The sequence below is a fragment of the Anabrus simplex genome, chromosome 2, assembly GCF_040414725.1.
Source record: "Anabrus simplex isolate iqAnaSimp1 chromosome 2, ASM4041472v1, whole genome shotgun sequence".
NCBI classification, from domain to species: Eukaryota; Metazoa; Arthropoda; class Insecta; order Orthoptera; family Tettigoniidae; genus Anabrus; species Anabrus simplex.
This window is the reverse complement of record NC_090266.1, coordinates 981,320,986-981,340,162: the sequence shown is the minus strand read 5'-3', so window position 1 is coordinate 981,340,162 and position 19,177 is coordinate 981,320,986. Positions and strand designations below refer to the sequence as shown.

General features: G+C 37.1%; 1 protein-coding gene across 5 annotated transcripts in view; it reads left to right on the top strand.

The window, feature by feature from the left end:
• Positions 1-19,177, top strand: part of LOC136864599 (transmembrane protein 65) — a 392,659-nt gene that overhangs the window by 202,499 nt on the left and 170,983 nt on the right. For all 5 annotated transcript variants that reach the window (XM_067141817.2, XM_067141814.2, XM_067141818.2 and 2 more), the window contains one exon: positions 2,014-2,081. In XM_067141817.2, the coding sequence (XP_066997918.1) occupies positions 2,014-2,081 (68 nt within the window). The remainder of the gene's footprint in view (positions 1-2,013; positions 2,082-19,177) is intronic.

The window sequence follows — 19,177 nt, the reverse complement described above, 5'->3', positions numbered from 1 at the left end:
AGCATTCGGAACACATTCGAATTTTCTGGAATTTTTAGCTTGTTAAGTAATAGAATCAAAACGTCAAACAGTACCTTGGGTTTTTCCGAAATTTCATTCAGATTGAGGTTAGCGTTATAGTATTGGTCTATATGTATTAGACATGCTTCAGTAATATCAAGCTTCTGTCCCTTAGAAAGTATTTCCATGATCTCGAGGTCTTTATCTATGTCTGTGAACTTATGTTTGTACTCATGGATATGTTGACCTACTGCTGAGAATCTGTGATATTTAACAGCGTTAAGGTGTTCCTGATATCTGACGTTGAAGCTACGCCCAGTTTGCCCTATGTATCCGCTTGAACAGTCTTTACACTCGAATCTATATACCCCTGATTTAGAATATGGGTTGACTTTGTTGACAACAGAAGCATTATGTAAAACTGTTGTACTTCTATTATTTGTCTTGAATGCTATCCTGATGTTACACTTCTTGAAAATATTTGTAATTCTGTGTACATCTTTATTAAATGTGAAGGTTGCAATTTCCTTAGCTTCTGGTTTATTTTTCATCAGACTTGTTTGAGGGCGATATTTGAATTTGTTTATTATTCGTTCTATGAAATTCTCTTTAAAACCGTTGGCTTTAGGTGAAAAGGTGGAACCTGATAGACTTTAAATAATTGTGATCTCAGTTCAATACGGACAAATAAGATGAAGTTCCTTACGTATATATTTCATGTATTCGCCTTCTTCATACTTATAAAACAGTATTTACTACATCGCTACAACATCCGTTGCGCCCCATTACTGGAAGTGCAAGCGAGCACACATTCAGTACTGATGCTCCGTCCTCCGCTCCCCCTCCGCAACCACCAATTGGTTTCCAAGCAACAGTTGACTACCGGAGGTAGCGCTGCACTCGCACTACCGATTGCAATCATAGAAGCAACAGCTCCGTTTCCAGCTCTGTGTGACTTGCTTTCATTGTGTACTGTGTGTTATGCACACATGATGGCTACATTTTCGGATTTAAATGATGATGATATTGTAATTGAATTAAATGCATCTGGAAATTCAAGGCCTACTCCAGTAGAATGGAGGTGTTGTGCCACCTGACGTAGGTTATGAACGCCCACCGGTTAGAGCTCTATCAAATACCGTACTTTTTATTGATTAATTCCTGATGTATTAACACTATTCACTTAAAATTTGCATGCCTATAATCAGAATTAATTTCCCTACAAAAAGTGTATTTTAAATATTTTATGAAAAAGAGATTCGTCATTTATATTTGATGTCTAAGTGAAAAATATTTCTTGATTTTTTGAGGGGGCATTTAACGGGGCGGAAAATAAAAATACTATTACAAATGCAAACCACTTTTCAAATAGTCCAGTTCATGCTGAATGTTTTGGTGTATTATATGTGCATATTCTGTGAATAATACATCTGTCAAAGTGACATTCATCAGGTACTGCAAATTTGTGGTGCACACCCACTGGTTAGAGCTTTAATATTCATCTGAAAAATTTCCTGAAGTTATGAAGCTTTCTAAACAAGCCCATGTATTTTGGCAGCTATCAGCTGTTCAACCTAGTAACATACAGATAGCTGTATGACAACAAGCTCTGTTGCATAGATGTTGTACCCACTGAGCTACAGGAACACATGAATGCAACTTCCAAAATACAGGTAAGTGTGCAGCCTGCCTTAGTCCGACGATGTGGCATCTCCAGGGCATGCTGCATGTTCATGCAACGTAGCTCTGTGGCTCAAACTACTGCTAAGACCTTATTCGGCGTCTTTCATCTATGAATGACAGAGGGACATGTACACCTCATAGTGGCACTGCCGCGCAAGCAATGGGCATTAGACACAAGCCATTAGACGCAAATGGGACATGTCAGCATAGGGCAATGTGTTGAGACTTTCATTGTACTCACGTCATTCATTCATGATGCATACGTATTTTTTGTAAATGACATTTACATGTTGGAGGAAACTAACTGACTTCTTGTTTGCTTGATTGTAGTGACACTTCATAATGCCCTGCCTTTCATTGGATTTGGATTCCTGGACAACTTCTTCATGATTCTCTTTGTGAGTATAGTATGATTTTGTGAATAAATTTTATCTCTGTTACTGAATTTTAATATGGTAGTATAGTAGTATGCACTTCAAATTATTTCTAGGTTTCGATATGTTTTACAATGCGGTTGGCCTGCCCTTAAAATTCCAACTAGAATTGTAGTGTACTGTGTGTAGTCTGTGAACTGCATTGGTCGGACATTAACCCAGGAAGGACAGAGATTTTATTTTTCTCTCAGCTGGTTTATTTTATATCAAATCTGAAGATATTTATTGATGTGAAGTGAGGAAAAGCTGTTTTCATGTAAGTTGGCCTTAAAGGTTGTCAGTAATAGCCTGGTGCCATATGGTACTGCAGTCCTTTATGAGGGAATAATTTTGCAAAGTTTGGTAATACACTTATATTGCAAAATTATCGAAAGGCACCCCATGAGATCTCTTATTTGGGTGAAAAATAACCTGAAAATGTATGTGCAGAAAAATATAGGCACATACAATGGAAAAAAAGTTGTTTTACTCCTCGTCAAAGAGCATTCAAATATTTCAGTGATAATATTCCGAAGTGAGGATGGCAGTATTGGAAAACAATAAGGATTCATTCTGGAGGTCATCCTGGTTCTATGTTGAGGGGGCTCGTTCATTTCATTTGGCATTTTACTTGCCAGGAAATCCTTTTCAAGGAGAACATCACACTGTTTACCATGTTCTTGGCTGAAAACTATTTTGGTTAGTGCGCGCAACTGCCATCACGTAAGATTGTCTACCAAATCCCCTTCATTCTCCCCTGCAGAGTGCTTACAGAATGTACAGCCATATCAAGTGGTTCAGCGTGTATATTCCTTATTTCTTTGTCACCCTCCTTCATTACATGTAATATTTCCTCTAATTTGAGGCCACTGGAGAGGGAACGTATTACCTAGTTACTACGCTTGAATTTCAGAACACTCCATTCCCTAGGCCTCTAAAATATGTGATAATTATCTGTACAGGTCTAACTTATACATTTATGAAACTTAACTTTTTTAATAATCCACTTCTTAGTATAAAAATAAAGAAATAACAGAACAATATAAAATGCTACTGTAAAGAACATGCAGTACCATGCGAGATCATGCAGTACCATCATGTTTCTTCTGCTCGCAGATCAAGTTATAGTATTCGTTGGTATTTCTGACATTCCTTTCATGTATTACAAATACATTTATTTTTATTTATTTTTACAATTTGGTTTACATCGCACCAACACAGATAGGTCTGGTGACGTGGAATAGGAGGGGGAAAGATACGGCCATGGCCTTAAGTAAGATACAGCCCCAACATTGGTAGGTGTGAAAATGGGAAATCATGGAAAACAGTCTCCAGGATTCCCAACAGTGGGGTTTGAATCCACTGTCTGCCGAATGTAAGCTGATAGCTACGTGATTCAAACCGTGCAGCCTCTTGCTTGGTACAAACACATTTAATGCATTGAAGTGTTCCTGTACACTTCCTTGTTCAATCAATAATGCTACTTACCTCAGACAAGCAGCCATGTTCACTTCATATAAAGAATGTGCCAATTCAGAGCACTATCGACTAAACGTGGCATATAACACAGACACGCTGACTGTACTGAATGATTCTTAGAAGGTCTGTGATTCCATATGGTACTGCTAGTCCTTCATGGGTTAAAACATTAGCTTCTTGACTGGAAAGAGTGCAATTTGAGACCTGGAAATAAATTTCATTTTCTAACTTCGAGGAAGCTTCTTGTTAACCCAAGTAGTAAAACGAACAGAAAGCAGATTTCTCTACCAGAAAATTTCTTAAAATTTTACGTTTATTCTTATTTAAAACTTTGTGGTTGGGTAAGTATTAGACAGTTACTATCTAATACTGTTAATTAATTAATATGTTAATAGGCCCTCAGAATGTAATATCCTACAGTAAAACCTGCCTTTAGCAGAACCATTATGAACCGGAAAACTGTCCATATCTAAATATTTTCCCGGTCCTATGAATTGTGATTTAATATAACTGTAAGTTTACCTATTATTAGTAGAACCTGTCTGATGCAGAAACAGAATGAAATTTTGCTATTGTAACAGAAAAAATGTGTAAATTATCTTCGTAACCCTTTTCAGTACACATGTATTTCAAATGGATCTAAGATGGCCGAGATAGCATTCAGCCAGGAAATGAACTCGGACTGTCTGGTTGTAAGGTGGCAACTCTATCTGTAGACCATGACGAGGATTTTCCGTCTGGTTTGGACATCCTTTACCGTAGGAAGGAATGAGGCAAGACTGAAACCTTCCTCCATATCAGCTGTGAAGGACATTGTCTTTTTTGGCTAGCGAAAAATGACATGTAATTGTTCAACATTATTTTCTGTTCCCACATTTTAATTGAGAACTGTGTTGCCAGGACTGGTTGTGTCCAGCGTACAATGCTGGATTACTGGAAGTAGTAAATGACAGTACTGCACAGTATTACTATTGGTGTTATTTCTGTAAAAGATGTAATGTGTATTAAATAAGCGTATGTACTGTACTACTGTGCACTGTGAGGAAGTTCTAAGCAAGAAAAAGTTTGTGTTAGTGCTGATGAGCTAGTGTATATAAATGTGTGATTAGTGTCGTTATTGTATCTACTACCGCACAAAGTCATATAAATCTACTGCTTGTTTATCTAACTGAGGTATGTACTTATGGTTTTTATTTTATTTTTAACCACCTTTATAAACCTAAATCCTGCATACAGCAGAAAAGCAATTCAAGTCCCTTGGGTTTTTGCTGAGGACAGGTTTACTGTATTATATTTTTTTTATAAAAGATGTGCATTTTATTGCTTTCAGTTCAGCATTGCTTTGTTAAGTGAAACTGAACTACACCATTACTTTTAGGTTTACTCACTGGCCTGAGTACAGCATTCCCCTTTGGTATGCACTTTTCCATATCTTTACAAGTTCCAAATGAACCCTTAATGTTATAGTACAGGGGATGCCTTATTGCTGAAGGATGACTTTGCAGTGAGTAATTCCTTAATACCACTGCAATCCAGTAAGCATCTCTCATTTGCAGTATCTTCCATATCTTCCCTATATTTCTCCATTATCTTCTCATATGCTTCTTTTTTAAATTTTTTTTATTTCTTGCATTGAAATCACCCATAAGAGATGCACTATCAACGTTGTTGACCCTTACCATTACCATGCTCAATGCCTTATAAAACTTGTAGAACTCATCCTTATCTATTCCTTCTCATAATGAACACACTAGGATAATCTTAGTTCTAATGCTTGCAATCACAAAATTTACTCTTGTCACTTGTTTATTTATCAACCAAACTGAAACTTTGTTGTTTTAAATACTTTTCCTGATGAACAATCCCTCTCCTCGTATGATATAAATTTCATGTTGATCCGTATTGACAGTTCTATACTTAATAGAGTGAAATGGTTCCACCTATTCAGTCAACATTAATACTGGAATGATAATGTAACTGACTATTATGAGAATATAGTCACATTAGCATTAGTCTTGTATTGAATAGGTGGACCCATGGCACTCCATGAAGAACAATACCTCTACATAGTGTGTTGTATCCCTTTTGGTCCCGTTAAGGACGTAGCATAATTTCTTACCTGTTCATCTCTTCTTTTTACCCAAATATCTATAATTCCTGTCTGGCCAGTTACCCTGCCCGCCATGGTAATGAGTATACCGTACAGCCAGAATCTCAACACCAAGTCTTGGGCGGCAGTAAATAACCCAGTCCCCTAGGATGACCAATGGCTTCGGACGGGTATGTTCCCATAGGTGGGGTGTTGATCCTCTCAGTGTAGGAAATGGCACTGGAATCCATCAAGTAGCATCTGACCCCAGGTTAAGGACAGTTGCAAAAGGCATCTGTACACTATGTTAGAAGTGGCCTGATCACCTGCTGATAGTAGCTCTAAAATACCTTTGCGAGTGGCAACTCTGTTGTAATAACTGGCAAAAATGAAAATGGCACTCTTAAAACAACATGCCATAACATGGCGGCTCTAATATTGTGTGATGTATGTTTGTCTCTTAAAATAGTGTTTGTGGCGGGTAATTAAAGGAGTTTGAAGTTTTCCTACGTTATAGTAATGTACATTTCCTAGTGACTATTGAAAGGAAAAATCACGTACTGCTGGCTAACCTTAAAGTGCTGTGTAATTATATAATTTCGTATTCTCGTTTTGTGGTAGTGTAATTGTAGGTTATGTCACGGAATAAGCAAAAGCAAAAGAATAAGAACAAGAACAGCAGCATGATGGATACCCAGGGTCAGTTAAAGTGTCTCGAAGTGGACGAAACTAACATCTGAGTTGCTGAAAGTGGACTTGACAATCTAGAATCAACTGTTCGTGAAATACTGAGTACTTCTACGTTGTTCGATTGTATCCTTGAGCGACTAATCGATAGAGTAATTGATAGGCTTAAGGACAGCATCGACTTCAATACGAAGATTATTGAAGATCTTAAAAAGGTAGTAAATGAAAAAGATACAAAAATAAAAGAACTGCAACTAGAACTTGAAACTATGAAATCCAAATCTTGTGACGAGATTGATCAACTTAATCAATACTCACGATGTAATAACGTGGAAATTTCTTGGTATACCAGAACTACAAAGTGAAGATGTGTATAAATTAGTCACGAATATTGGGTCAGCAGTTGGCTGTGTAATCAATAAAACAGACATTGGCATTGCTCATAGAATTCCAACATCCAATAAATCTCTGCCTAGACCTATTGTGGTTAAGTTCGTGAATAGATGGAAGAAGCATGAACTTATGGTTGCAAAGAAAAATGTTAGGCAACTTTCATCCTCTGCACTTAATATTAATGCCACTAACCATACTATTTACATCAATGACCACCTAACAGCTAAATCTAAAGGTCTTCTTAAGAGAGCTAAAAACCTTAGAGCGAAAGGCTTCAAGTATGTGTGGTCAAGGGATGGGAGAATTTTTGTAAGGAGAAATGATACTTCTAGCATTATACATATCAAAACATAGATGATGTCTTAGCTCTCTCTTCCCCTTAGGATTTAGGTAGGCTATTTACTTGTAGGTACATGAATAATCCACGATATTCTTTATGGAAGGTTCTGAATTCCAACTAAATGAACTACAGGAGCTTACTAACAAAGATGGAATTAGAACTCTATACATCAACTCCCAAAGTATTCGTAATAAGTGGAGTAATTTACTTTATACAATACAGGAAGCACAATATCCTGAAATCATTGTAATTGTTGAAACATGGGTTTCTCCTGAGGAAGAAAAATATTTTGATCTAAATGGATATGATGGTCTCTTTTGCTCTAGATCACATAATAGGGGTGGTGGAATTGCCATTTATACAAAGGAACCGTATAAGGCTAATGTATTATTATCTATTAACAGTAATGCCAGTTCATATAGTATATTATTAATCGAGATAAAGGGTTTTGTGAATGACATTCACTTAGTAGCAGTATATAACCCTCATACCGAATTTTCCAAAGATTTTCTAAAATGTTTAGAAGATATTTGGAATAAAAGTGATAAAACATTTTGTATTACTGTTGGTGACTTTAATATAAGTAAATTAGAAAATAGTCATATATCTACTGAGCTTCAGAATCTCTGTGGGTGTTATAATCAGAGTTCATGTAACACTGTCTTTCCTACTAGAATTTCATTGACAACTAGTACACTTATAGATCATTTTTACATAAACAGAGTCTGCAAATATATTTATATAACATAATAAATTATCTGAGTGATCACAATTTATTAATCTTGGATATTAATATTACACCCAAAATGAATACACAAAGAAATTATGTAATGCAACCTACAAAATACCATGTCCCATCTATGGAAAAATACATGTCTCAAACGCCATTAACTATAAATGAAGAGGATAGCTCGGATATCATAACAAATAAATTAATGACATATTTTAAAGAAAGTACTGCTTTAGTTAAAACTGAAAGTCCTAATCTAAATAAGAAAGTTAGACCCTTTTGCCCATGGTTTACTTCAGAGCTGTTAAATTTAATCAAACAAAAAAATAATTTATATTATAAAATTAAAAGACAACAGATGAGATTTAGTATGGGATGTGGCTATATTTCACAGTAGTTAATACAAAACTATAAAGACATACGTAACAGGGTTACTAGAATGAAAAGAGATCTAGAAAATAATTATTATATCAATAAGTTAAACAGCACAAATAATCAGTGGAAAGTTATTTATAATATTCTAACAACTAATAACAGTAAAAATGAAGAAATACAACTGAAAGTAAATGATAAGTTGGTGACTGATTCTAGTCAAATTTCTACTATATTTAATGACTATTTCACTGATATGGGTCTGTCTTTAGCTAAGAACATTCCTCAGTGTAAATACCCTCACCTTGAACCTGGCCCATCTAATTCCTTACTAACCCCTACTAATGAAAATGAAATTGAACAAATAATGAATAATCTTAAAAACAGTTGTAGTGTTGACTGTGTTGGTATTAGTAATATTCTTGTAAAGAGACTCTCTAAATTTATTATACCTCACATCACAAAATTAGTTAACAAATCTCTATCAGAGGGTAAAGTACCAGCCAAACTTAAAATCGCCAGAGTTGTACCAATCTATAAAGGCATGGATAAATTTGATGTAAGTAATTACAGACCAATCTCGGTACTACCTCCTTTATCTAAGATGTTAGAACAAATGGTTAAAAAAAAGATTATTAGATTTTTTGTTAAATAATACATATTTTTATCAATTTCAGTATGGTTTCCTACCTCACTCAAGTACCAGTAATGCTATTGAGGATATTATTATTAAACTACAACAAGCTTTAGACTCGGGTATGTTAGCAGCTGGTTTATTTATAGATCTTAAAGAGGCTTTTGACACAGTTGATCACAAAATTTTATTACATAAATTAGAAGTAGCAGGCATTAGAGGTATTGCATTGGATTGGTTTGTTGATTACCTCTCTAATAGGGAGCAGTTTGTTACATGTAATAATAGAGTAATGTGAAGGTGATCACATTGGTGTGCCTCAGGGTTCTGTGCTTGGGCCTTTATTGTTTCTTATCTTCATTAATGATATTGGTCACTTTAAATTAAATAGAAGACTATCCATTTTTGCTGATGGCACTAATATTTTTTATACAGGCTCTAGCAATCATGAACTTGAACAAAATATGCAGCAGGATATTCAATTACTTGAAACATGGCTTAATTCCAACCAATTAACTATCAGTCTAACAAAAACAAACTACATAAATTTTCACAAACCTTTATATGTATTAAATTTGGATAAAAATCTGCTTTTCTTCAATCAAAGAGTAATCAAAGTGCACAGTACTAAATTCTTAGGACTGATTATAAATCAAAATCTGTCATGGAGTAATCACTTGGAGACTATTTGTAATAAAATTATCCCTGTGATTGGTATCCTCAGTAGATTGCGATATAAGTTTTCTCATGGGTTGTTGAAGGGTATTTACTATGCTCTTATTGAAAGCCACATCTCTTATATGATACATGTCTGGGCATGCTGTAATAAAGAATTATTTGGAGGGGTAGAGGTCCTTAGGAAGAGAGCACTAAAAATCATTTTCAAATTGCCCATTCTGACACCGACTAAAGATCTGTATAAATATTGTAATATATTATCACTTCCAGACCTCCGCATAAAGACTTCTATAATTATGATCTATAAAATTCAAAACAAATTAGTCCGCTCAGACACACTAGTAATTACCAATTCACAGATTCATAATTATGAAACAAGAATTATCTATAATATTCACTACTATCACATTCATTCCACTAGTTATGGTCAAAATTCTCTTTGGCATTTTTCTATAACTATGTATAACTCGCTTCCAAAAAATATAAAAATGTTACCAACTTTATCTATCTTCAAGAGTAATGTAACTAAATACGTGAAGTAGTATGGTAATTATGGTTAGGAAGCTTTGTCCTATCTCATCTATTACATCATGTTAAATTATATACTTACTGTATTTTATTTTGTAATCACGTTGTGAATATAGCTGCCATTGTCATTTATTTGTATTGCACCAAGAAGAGCCTTGGCTCAGGTGTCTATATTGAAATGAAATAAACAAAATCAGCCCTGGAAAAGGCTAGGACATTTCCAGGAAGTGATGCACAGTTCTTATCCTGGGGAACTGTGAGAAGTGGGCAACCAATAGAGATGGGGAATCTGCCACCTGGGTGACTGCCCTAAATGCAGATCATGATTGATTGATTGATTGATTGATCAATAATCAACCTCATGTCACTGACCAGAAAGTCAGAAGCATTGATTGATTTCATATACATTACATACATACATTATCATTATAGACTGTTATGCCTTTCAGCGTTCAGTCTGCAAGCCTCTGAGAATTTACTAAACGTCGCCACAATCCTCGATTTGCAACTAGTGTTGTGGCCTCATTTAGTTCTATACCTCTTACCTTTAAATCGTTAGAAACCGAGTCTAACCATCGTCATCTTGGTCTACCTCTACTTCTCTTACCCTCCATAGCAGAGTCCATTATTCTCCTAGGTAACCTATCCTCCTCCATTCGCCTCGCATGGCCCCACCACCGAAGCCGGTTTATGCGTACAGCTTCATCTATCGAGTTCATTCCTAAATTAGCCTTTATCTCCTCATTCCGAGTACCCTCCTGCCATTGTTCCCACCTGTTTGTACCAGCAATCATTCTTGCTACTTTCATGTCTGTTACTGCATCAAACCAGTCTATGGACTGATGACTCAACAACAAACTTCTAACTTATGAATAAGATATCCTGAGTCCACCCAGCTTTCGCTCCCGTAAAGCAAAGTTGGTCTGAAAACAGACCGATGTAAAGATAGTTTCGTCTGGGAGCTGACTTCCTTCTTACAGAGTACTGTTGATCGCAACTGCGAGCTCGCTGAATTAGCTTTACTACACCTTGATTCAATCTCACCTACTATATTACCATCCTGGGAGAACACACAACCTAAATACTGAAATTATCGACCTGTTCTAGCTTTGTATCACCAATCTGACATTCAATTCTGTTGAATTTCTTACCTACTGACATCAATTTAGTCTTCGAGGGGCTAATTTTCATACCATAGTCATTGCACCTATTTTCAAGTTCCAAGATATTAGACTGCAGGCATTCGGCACAGTCTGCCATTAAGACCAAGTCGTCAGCATAGGCCAAACTGCTTACTACATTTCCACCCAAGTGAATCCCTCCCTGCCATTTTATACCTTTCAGCAGATGATCCATGTAAACTACGAACAGCAAAGGCGAATGATTACAGCCTTGTCTAACCCCTGTAAGTACCCTGAACCAAGAACTCATTCTACCATCAATTCTCACCGAAGCCCAATTGTCAACATAAATGCCTTTGATTGATTTTAATAATCTACCTTTAATTCCATAGTCCCCCAGTATACTGAACATCTTTTCCCTTGGTACCCTGTCATATGCTTTCTCTAGATCTACGAAACATAAACACAACTGCCTATTCCTCTTGTAGCATTTTTCAATTACCTGGCGCATACTGAAAATCTGATCCTGACAGCCTCTCTCTGGTCTGAAACCACACTGGTTTTCATCCAACTTCTTCTCAACGACTGATCGCACCCTCCCTTCCAAGATGCCAGTGAATACTTTGCTGGTATACTAATCAATGAGATTCCTCGATAGTTGTTGCAATCCTTCCTGTTCCCTTGCTTATAGATAAGTGCAATTACTGCTTTTGTCCAATCTGAAGGTACCTTACCAACACTCCACGCTAATTTTACTACTCTATGAAGCCATTTCATCCCTGCCTTCCCACTATACTTCACCATTTCAGGTCTAATTTCATCTATTCCTGCTGCCTTATGACAATGGAGTTTTCTTACCATCCTTTCCACTTCCTCAAACATAATTTCACCAACATCATTTTCCTCCTCCCCATGAGCATGGCTGTTTGCAACACCACCAAGATGATTTCCTTTTACATTGAGAAGATGTTCAAAATATTCCCTCCACCTCTCCAGTGATTCCCTGGGATCTATTATGAGTTCACCTGAATTACTCAAAACACTGTTCATTTCCTTTTTCCCTCCCTTCCTAAGATTCTTTATTACTGTCCAGAAAGGTTTCCCTGCTGCTTGACCTAGCCTTTCCAGGTTGTTACCAAAATCTTCCCACGACTTCTTTTTGGATTCAACAACTATTTGTTTCGCTCTGTTTCTTTCATCTATGTACAAATCTCTATCTGCCTCGGCTCTTGTTTGGAGCCATTTCTGATAAGCCTTCCTTTTACGTTTACAGGCTGCTCTCACTTCATCATTCCACCAAGATGTTTGCCTTTTCCCATCTTTACACACCGTTGTTCCAAGGCATTCCCTTGCTGTTTCTACTACAGCATCCCTGTATTCCACCCATTCACTTTCTATATCCTGAACCTGCTTACTGTCTACTGCTCGATACTTCTCACTAATCATATCCATGTACTTCTGTCTAATTTCCTCGTCCTGGAGATTTTCTACCCTTATTCGTTTGCAGACAGATTTCACTTTCTCTACCCTAGGCCTAGAGATACTTAGTTCACTACAGATCAGATAGTGGTCTGTATCATCGAAAAATCCGCGAAAAACTCGTACATTCCTAACAGATTTCCTGAATTCAAAGTCTGTTAAGATATAGTCTATAATGGATCTGGTACCCCTAGCCTCCCATGTGTAACGGTGAATAGTCTTATGCTTGAAGAATGTATTCGTAACTGCTAAACCCATACTAGCACAGAAGTCCAGCAAACGCTTCCCATTCCCAATCACCCTTTCATATCCTTCAGTTCTATTCCCAACTCTCGCATTGAAATCGCCCATTAGCACTATTCTATCCTTGCTGTTGACCCTGACCACGATGTCACTCAATGCTTCATAAAACTTGTCAACTTCATCCTCATCTGCACCCTCACATGGTGAATACACGGACACAGTTCTTGTCCTAATTCCTGCAACTGACAAATCTACCCACATCATTCGCTCATTTACGTGCCTAACAGAAACTATGTTGCGTGCAGTGGTATTCCTGATAAAGAGCCCTTCGCCAGACTCTGCCCTTCCCTTTCTAACACCAGTCGAGTACACTTTATAATCTCCTATCTCTTCTTCATTACCTCCCCTTACCCGAATATCACTTACTTCTAGCACATCCAGATGCATCCTCTTTGCTGACTCAGCCAGTTCTACCTTCTTTCTTCCATAAGCCCCATTAATATTGATAGCTCCCCATCGAATTCCATTTCGTTCGCCAAGTTGTTTCCAAGGAGTCCCTCGCTTGTCAAATGGGAGTGGGACTCCATTACTCCCATAGGTCCGAGGCTTGCTTAAAATGTTCTGAGCTCGGTACATTTATGAAGCAGGATGCTACCCTACTTGCACATAGTCCAAGTGAGGATATCTCCTCTAACGGGTTATGGACCACCGGTGAATTGTATAGTCCTAGCCGCCTGAGCACAAGGAGGGCTACTACTCAGAATATGTCCGAGATGCCCACTCCCATTCCATAGCAACTGGTATCCCGACTCTCAGGAACACTTACTAGGCCACTCAGTTGTTGCCCATGGTTCACGAACTAGGACGTGACTACAGTAATCCACAAACATGAACCACTGATTTCATATAGAAGGAGAATATGACTGGGATTGAGTAAGATTAAGTGGAGAGGGAAAGGAAAGAATTTGAGGAAGCAATACAGTCTACTTTAGTGGAGGACATAAGAAAAAGAATGGAATGGGGATTGTAGATGAGTATATAGATAAAGTGGAATACATAATGATATATAATATTATTTACCACAATTTCTGTGCAGAAAAATGGAAAGTCTAGATAAAAGGGAAGCCCCCATGTAAAGTACATATAAAATGTTCCCTAGAATAATAAAGATACAGTTAAGAACAGAGTAAATGATTTCATGGAAGTGGATGCACCCCAGACCGAATACAAAGAAGATATGGACAATGGATCTGGAACTGACTGACACAGGAGATTTTAATGCATTAGTAGGATAAGGAAGTGAAGAAACCTTTCGGATAGGTGTGTAAACAGGAGCGAAGAGGGGGTAAACTAGGTGGATTTTCGTGTGAGAAATGTGTTAAGTCTGGGCAATATGTGGTTCTGGATGAAGAATATTAGAAGTTATTGTTACTGGCTTTATGTCCCACTAACTACTTTTCAGCTTTCGGAGACGCCAAGGTGCCAGAATTTAGTCTCGGAGGAGTTCATTCATGTGCCAGTAAATCTACCGACACGAGGCTGACGTATTTGAGCACCTTCAAATACCACTGGACTGAGCCGGGATCAAACCTGCCAAGTTAGGGTCAGAAGGCCAGCGCCTCAACCTTCTGAGCCATTCAGCCCAGCGAATATTAGAAGAGTACAAGATGTGGATGGGAAAACAGAATGACAAAGACAGTAATTGATTACTTCTTGTTGGAAAGAGCAAATCATAGACACTTGTTAGCTCTAACGGCCTTGCCAGAAGTGGCCTTTGATGGAGACGACATAGTAATGGTATCAAAAATGAAAGTAGAAAAAATAGTGGAAAAGAAAGAAATAAGAGAGAAGAAAATAAAAGTATGGAAATCAAAAGATATGGGAGTAAGAGAAAAATTCCAAAATAAATTGTAACAACACATATGCAGAACTAAGATGGAGAGAGTAGAAATGAATTGGAATATGTTCAGTAAGGCATTTGCAAGCTGTGCAAAGAGTACTTTTGGCAGTATAGCTGAAAGAGTGAAGGGTAAAGAGACCCATGGTGGAATGAAAGGGGAAAGGAAGCAGTGAAATATAAGAAAGCACACCAAATATTGAATTGGAATAAAATATTAGAAAGTATCAGGAAATGAAAAGAAGGTGCAAGAGAGCTGCAGAGGATTTATATGAGAGTTGGAAGAAGTTGTATATTACAGTATCGTTCTCAAATGTGATTTTATTTGACAGAAATAAATATCACACGAGAACACGTTCACTTCCTTGTGTAAATTACTTTATTCCCCCTGTAGGTCACAACACAATTATACACACTAGCAAGTGACACTGATTTATCGTTTCCAAATGGGATTTTATTTGATGGAAATAAATATCACACGAGAACACGTTCACTTCCTTGTGTAAATTATTTTATTGTCACTGTAAGTCACAACACACAATTATACACACTAGCAAGTGACACAACACCACTTAATAGCGGAGTACCCTGAAGTTGATTCTGACAAGTACAGATCTCAACAACACTGACTCGTGCACTATAACATACACTCTCTTGAACTCACTGCCTCACTGACTAACGACTCTATATATATACCGTTCGATCAGCCATCTAGAATTATCGATATCTGGAAGGGTTTTTAGAACACTCTAACGGAACACACTCGAATCGTCGATCGACCAGCTAGTTGAATTGAGTACTCCAGTAATGGATTCGGCTAGAACTTTCATTACTGCTTACCAATACACATGGAAATCTCTCCAACATTCCTAATGTCTCTACATGTATCTGGATAATAAACCTTACTGTAAGTTTCCAGAACCTTCATATATACCAAATTATAGCAGAACAAATCTAATATACGAACATTATATAGTTTTCTGCCGCTTTTGACTATATAGATTTTGAGGTTTAACTTGTACACAGTACGTATTTGAGGTTATACAAATTTTATAATACATATTTACAGGGGAAACCCTGTATTAGTCATATTTAACATTTCATAAAAGATCATTTAGCATTTTTTTTAAATATGACCAAAATATACCAACCGCAATAATTGAAGGTTTTACACCAGTTACGATTACAAGTTATAAATCTCATTTTGCAACCGTATTGGAGTTCAGAGTAATAAATTATTATAATTAAAAAACCACCTTTCCAATACACAAAATCCTTATAATTAGGATGAAACCATTTTGATTACAAATTGGACATGTTTCGCTCAATCTTAGTGAGCATCATCAGCAATAGGTAACATAAATCATTGGTGGGTCAGGCCCCTGATCCTATCGTATATCACAACAGAATGTCTAATATACATTGATAAAAATAAATGAATTTAACACTTTAAAAATAATCAATAAGATTATTTGTGTCTATTAAAACAAAAATTGATTATTAAAACTGCTTGAAATGTAAAAATGGAATGGATGACTTGAAATGTTAAAAGTAATATATAGTAACTAGCAAGATACCCGTGCTTCGCTACGGTATTGTACTGAAATTTATAACTGAATGCTTATTGTTTTAGATATATAATCCGGAAAAATTCGCGATCTGACTCGTTTTCTGCCAGAATCCGCCAAAATTCGCGATCTGACTCGTTTTCTAATAGAGTACGGCAAGTTTCCTCCAATTTTTCAATCTTTCTTTCCAGCAATCGATTTTGTACTTCGTACTTCCCAGGCTACGTCTAGGTATTCCACCCGGTCAGTTGGGTCGCTAAATCTTTGCCATCTTTTCCTATAAGCATTTTTAATATGGATCAAATCCTTCAGGAGATCCGGCCTGGTGTCGTCTTGGGAGCCTTGGCAGAACTGAACCCGCGGTAGGACTGCATTCTTAGTCATTACCCGTCCAGGACCCGTTTCCAGCACGGTCCGCACATTTGACGACGGTCCAGAACATCATTATTATTATTATTATTATTATTATTATTATTATTATTATTATTATTATTACTAGATGTTCTGAACCCCACAGCAAGATGCAAGACCGCTACTTGGCGGTAAATTACATCTGCTGCCATTGTCATTGTTGAAAATGTGACCAGCACCATTGTCGCGAGTAGGCAAGTGTGCGGGATTTCTGGCGATACGAATGACATACGTCCGTGCATTATTGACCTTATTATAGAGGTGAACAATTTGACGGTCTATCTCATTCTTATACCAATTTTTACATCTGTAAAGTTTGTAACTTTTTGATGATAATAATAAATAATAATAATAAAATCATGAATAAAAATATATAAATAAAATTACTCAAAAACTTAATAAAATTAATAAGCATAATTAACCAAAATGTCCATAGTATGGGCGCCAGAGTTCACCAGAATTGATCCCTCGAATTTAGATAAGAGCATGATAAACTGTATATCCCAGGGCATGTACATAATGCTGCGTACTGGTACATCTGCTGCAGGCCTTACCTAACCTCCTGAAAACGACTAATTAGGTAGGAACTGCACCTAGGTTCATCAATAACACTGATTCTAAAATAGCTAACTACATTCTTAACAAAGTCCGTGCATGAGCACCTCATCAACATACAACATTATACATATAATACACACATAAAATATTGCTGGAAGACTCCATATTTACAACAACAACAATAATGAAAATCGTGGGAAAACGAAAGCAAGAACTAAGCTACCATTTGTGAATAGTCCGATGAACAATGTACATGTATGAAGATAAATACCCTTCACTGTCTCTATATCAATTCGACTTACCGATTCTTATAATCGGCAGTTATCACATCACACAGATACTGTACCTTGTACAACTTGTTGTATGTCCTCCGCTCTCTTCGCTCAGCGCCAGCCAGCCGCACGCACGCAGGCGTGGATCATTCGAGACTCAATGCGCAGTCTTCAGTGCGCGTATCTGTTACGTCGTGTGCAGTATATAAGGAGCTCCCTGTCTGTCACTTATGAGGATTCTCCCCAGTGTCCTGCTCCAGAATACACCGAACGTCGAACACGGAGGCTACTACTCTTAAAAACGTGTCTCGACCAGGTGGACGGAATTCTGGTAGTATGAGGTTTCACCTCAGGTCACACTGCTCCACTTTCCAGTTCCTTCATCCATGTCGAGCCCCGATGTTGTATGCCACACATCCCAAGCTCACTCAAGCTCCGACACACACATTAGATTCTCTAATTGTGAACATAGCTTTCATTTAGTACAAGCTTATGAACTCAGACACTTCAAGTTAGAAGGAACTCTCTTAGCTAATCTATGCTAGTGCAAATGATAGTTTTCAATTATCACGAACTATATCTTTCCCAAGAACTACCTTTTCAAGATAGCAGTGAGTGTAAATACATTCAGCGTGTTCATAGTGTATAGAAACAGAAACTCTCTCAAGATTAATCATCTACTTTGCTTCAAGACAAGTTTATGTTTTATTCTTGTACATACTTATTTTGTTTACAACACTATTGTGTTCACATATTTTAACACTTGTTGTAAAGATATGTACACACGTCTGTCGATCCTCAACATAAATTTCACCAACATATAATGCTAGGCCGCCACAAGTGCTACAATACTTAATGCGCAAGCACTCTCCACAATCAGTCACTTTCCACGAACATAACAAGACGTGCCACTCCAGTACCGTGTATCAGCACTACTTCCTTCTCGTACAGTGCGTCAGTTGTAGTTCTCTTATACAGTGTCACTGGTTGTAGTTATCTTCCTTCTTGTTCCTTTACAATCACCTCCGTTGCCGTCGTATCATCAACCTATATAGACATCAACATCCCCCTCCTCTCAGATGATACGTCTGGATTGGTGCTTGCCCGCCAATCATGAGTGATCTCTACTGGTCAATACCATGTCCTGAACTCATACTAGGTTCCAGGACAATAAAAAACACTCAGGTTTATTAAATGACTCACCAAACTTCCCTAGTACAACAACATCAACAAACACATCTCATCAGACACTGGGATATTTACATGACTCATGGAATATCCCGACACAAGTACATCACAACAAACACTGGGGAAGCCACATGACTCATCCAAATTACCAGAGTTATTAAAGCAATGTTTTCCCACTCGTGCAAAACAAATTACTCATACCTACATATGTGGATATCTTCCAGCTTACCAATATAAATGGCAAAATATACAAATGAAATACTGATAATAATAATAATAATAATAATAATAATAATAATAATAATAATAATAATAATTCGAATACTGACAATAATATCTCTAACTTCTACATATAATTCGGGGGTGTGATATATGTACTATCACATAACGCCCCCTTGGTGAATCGATGATATC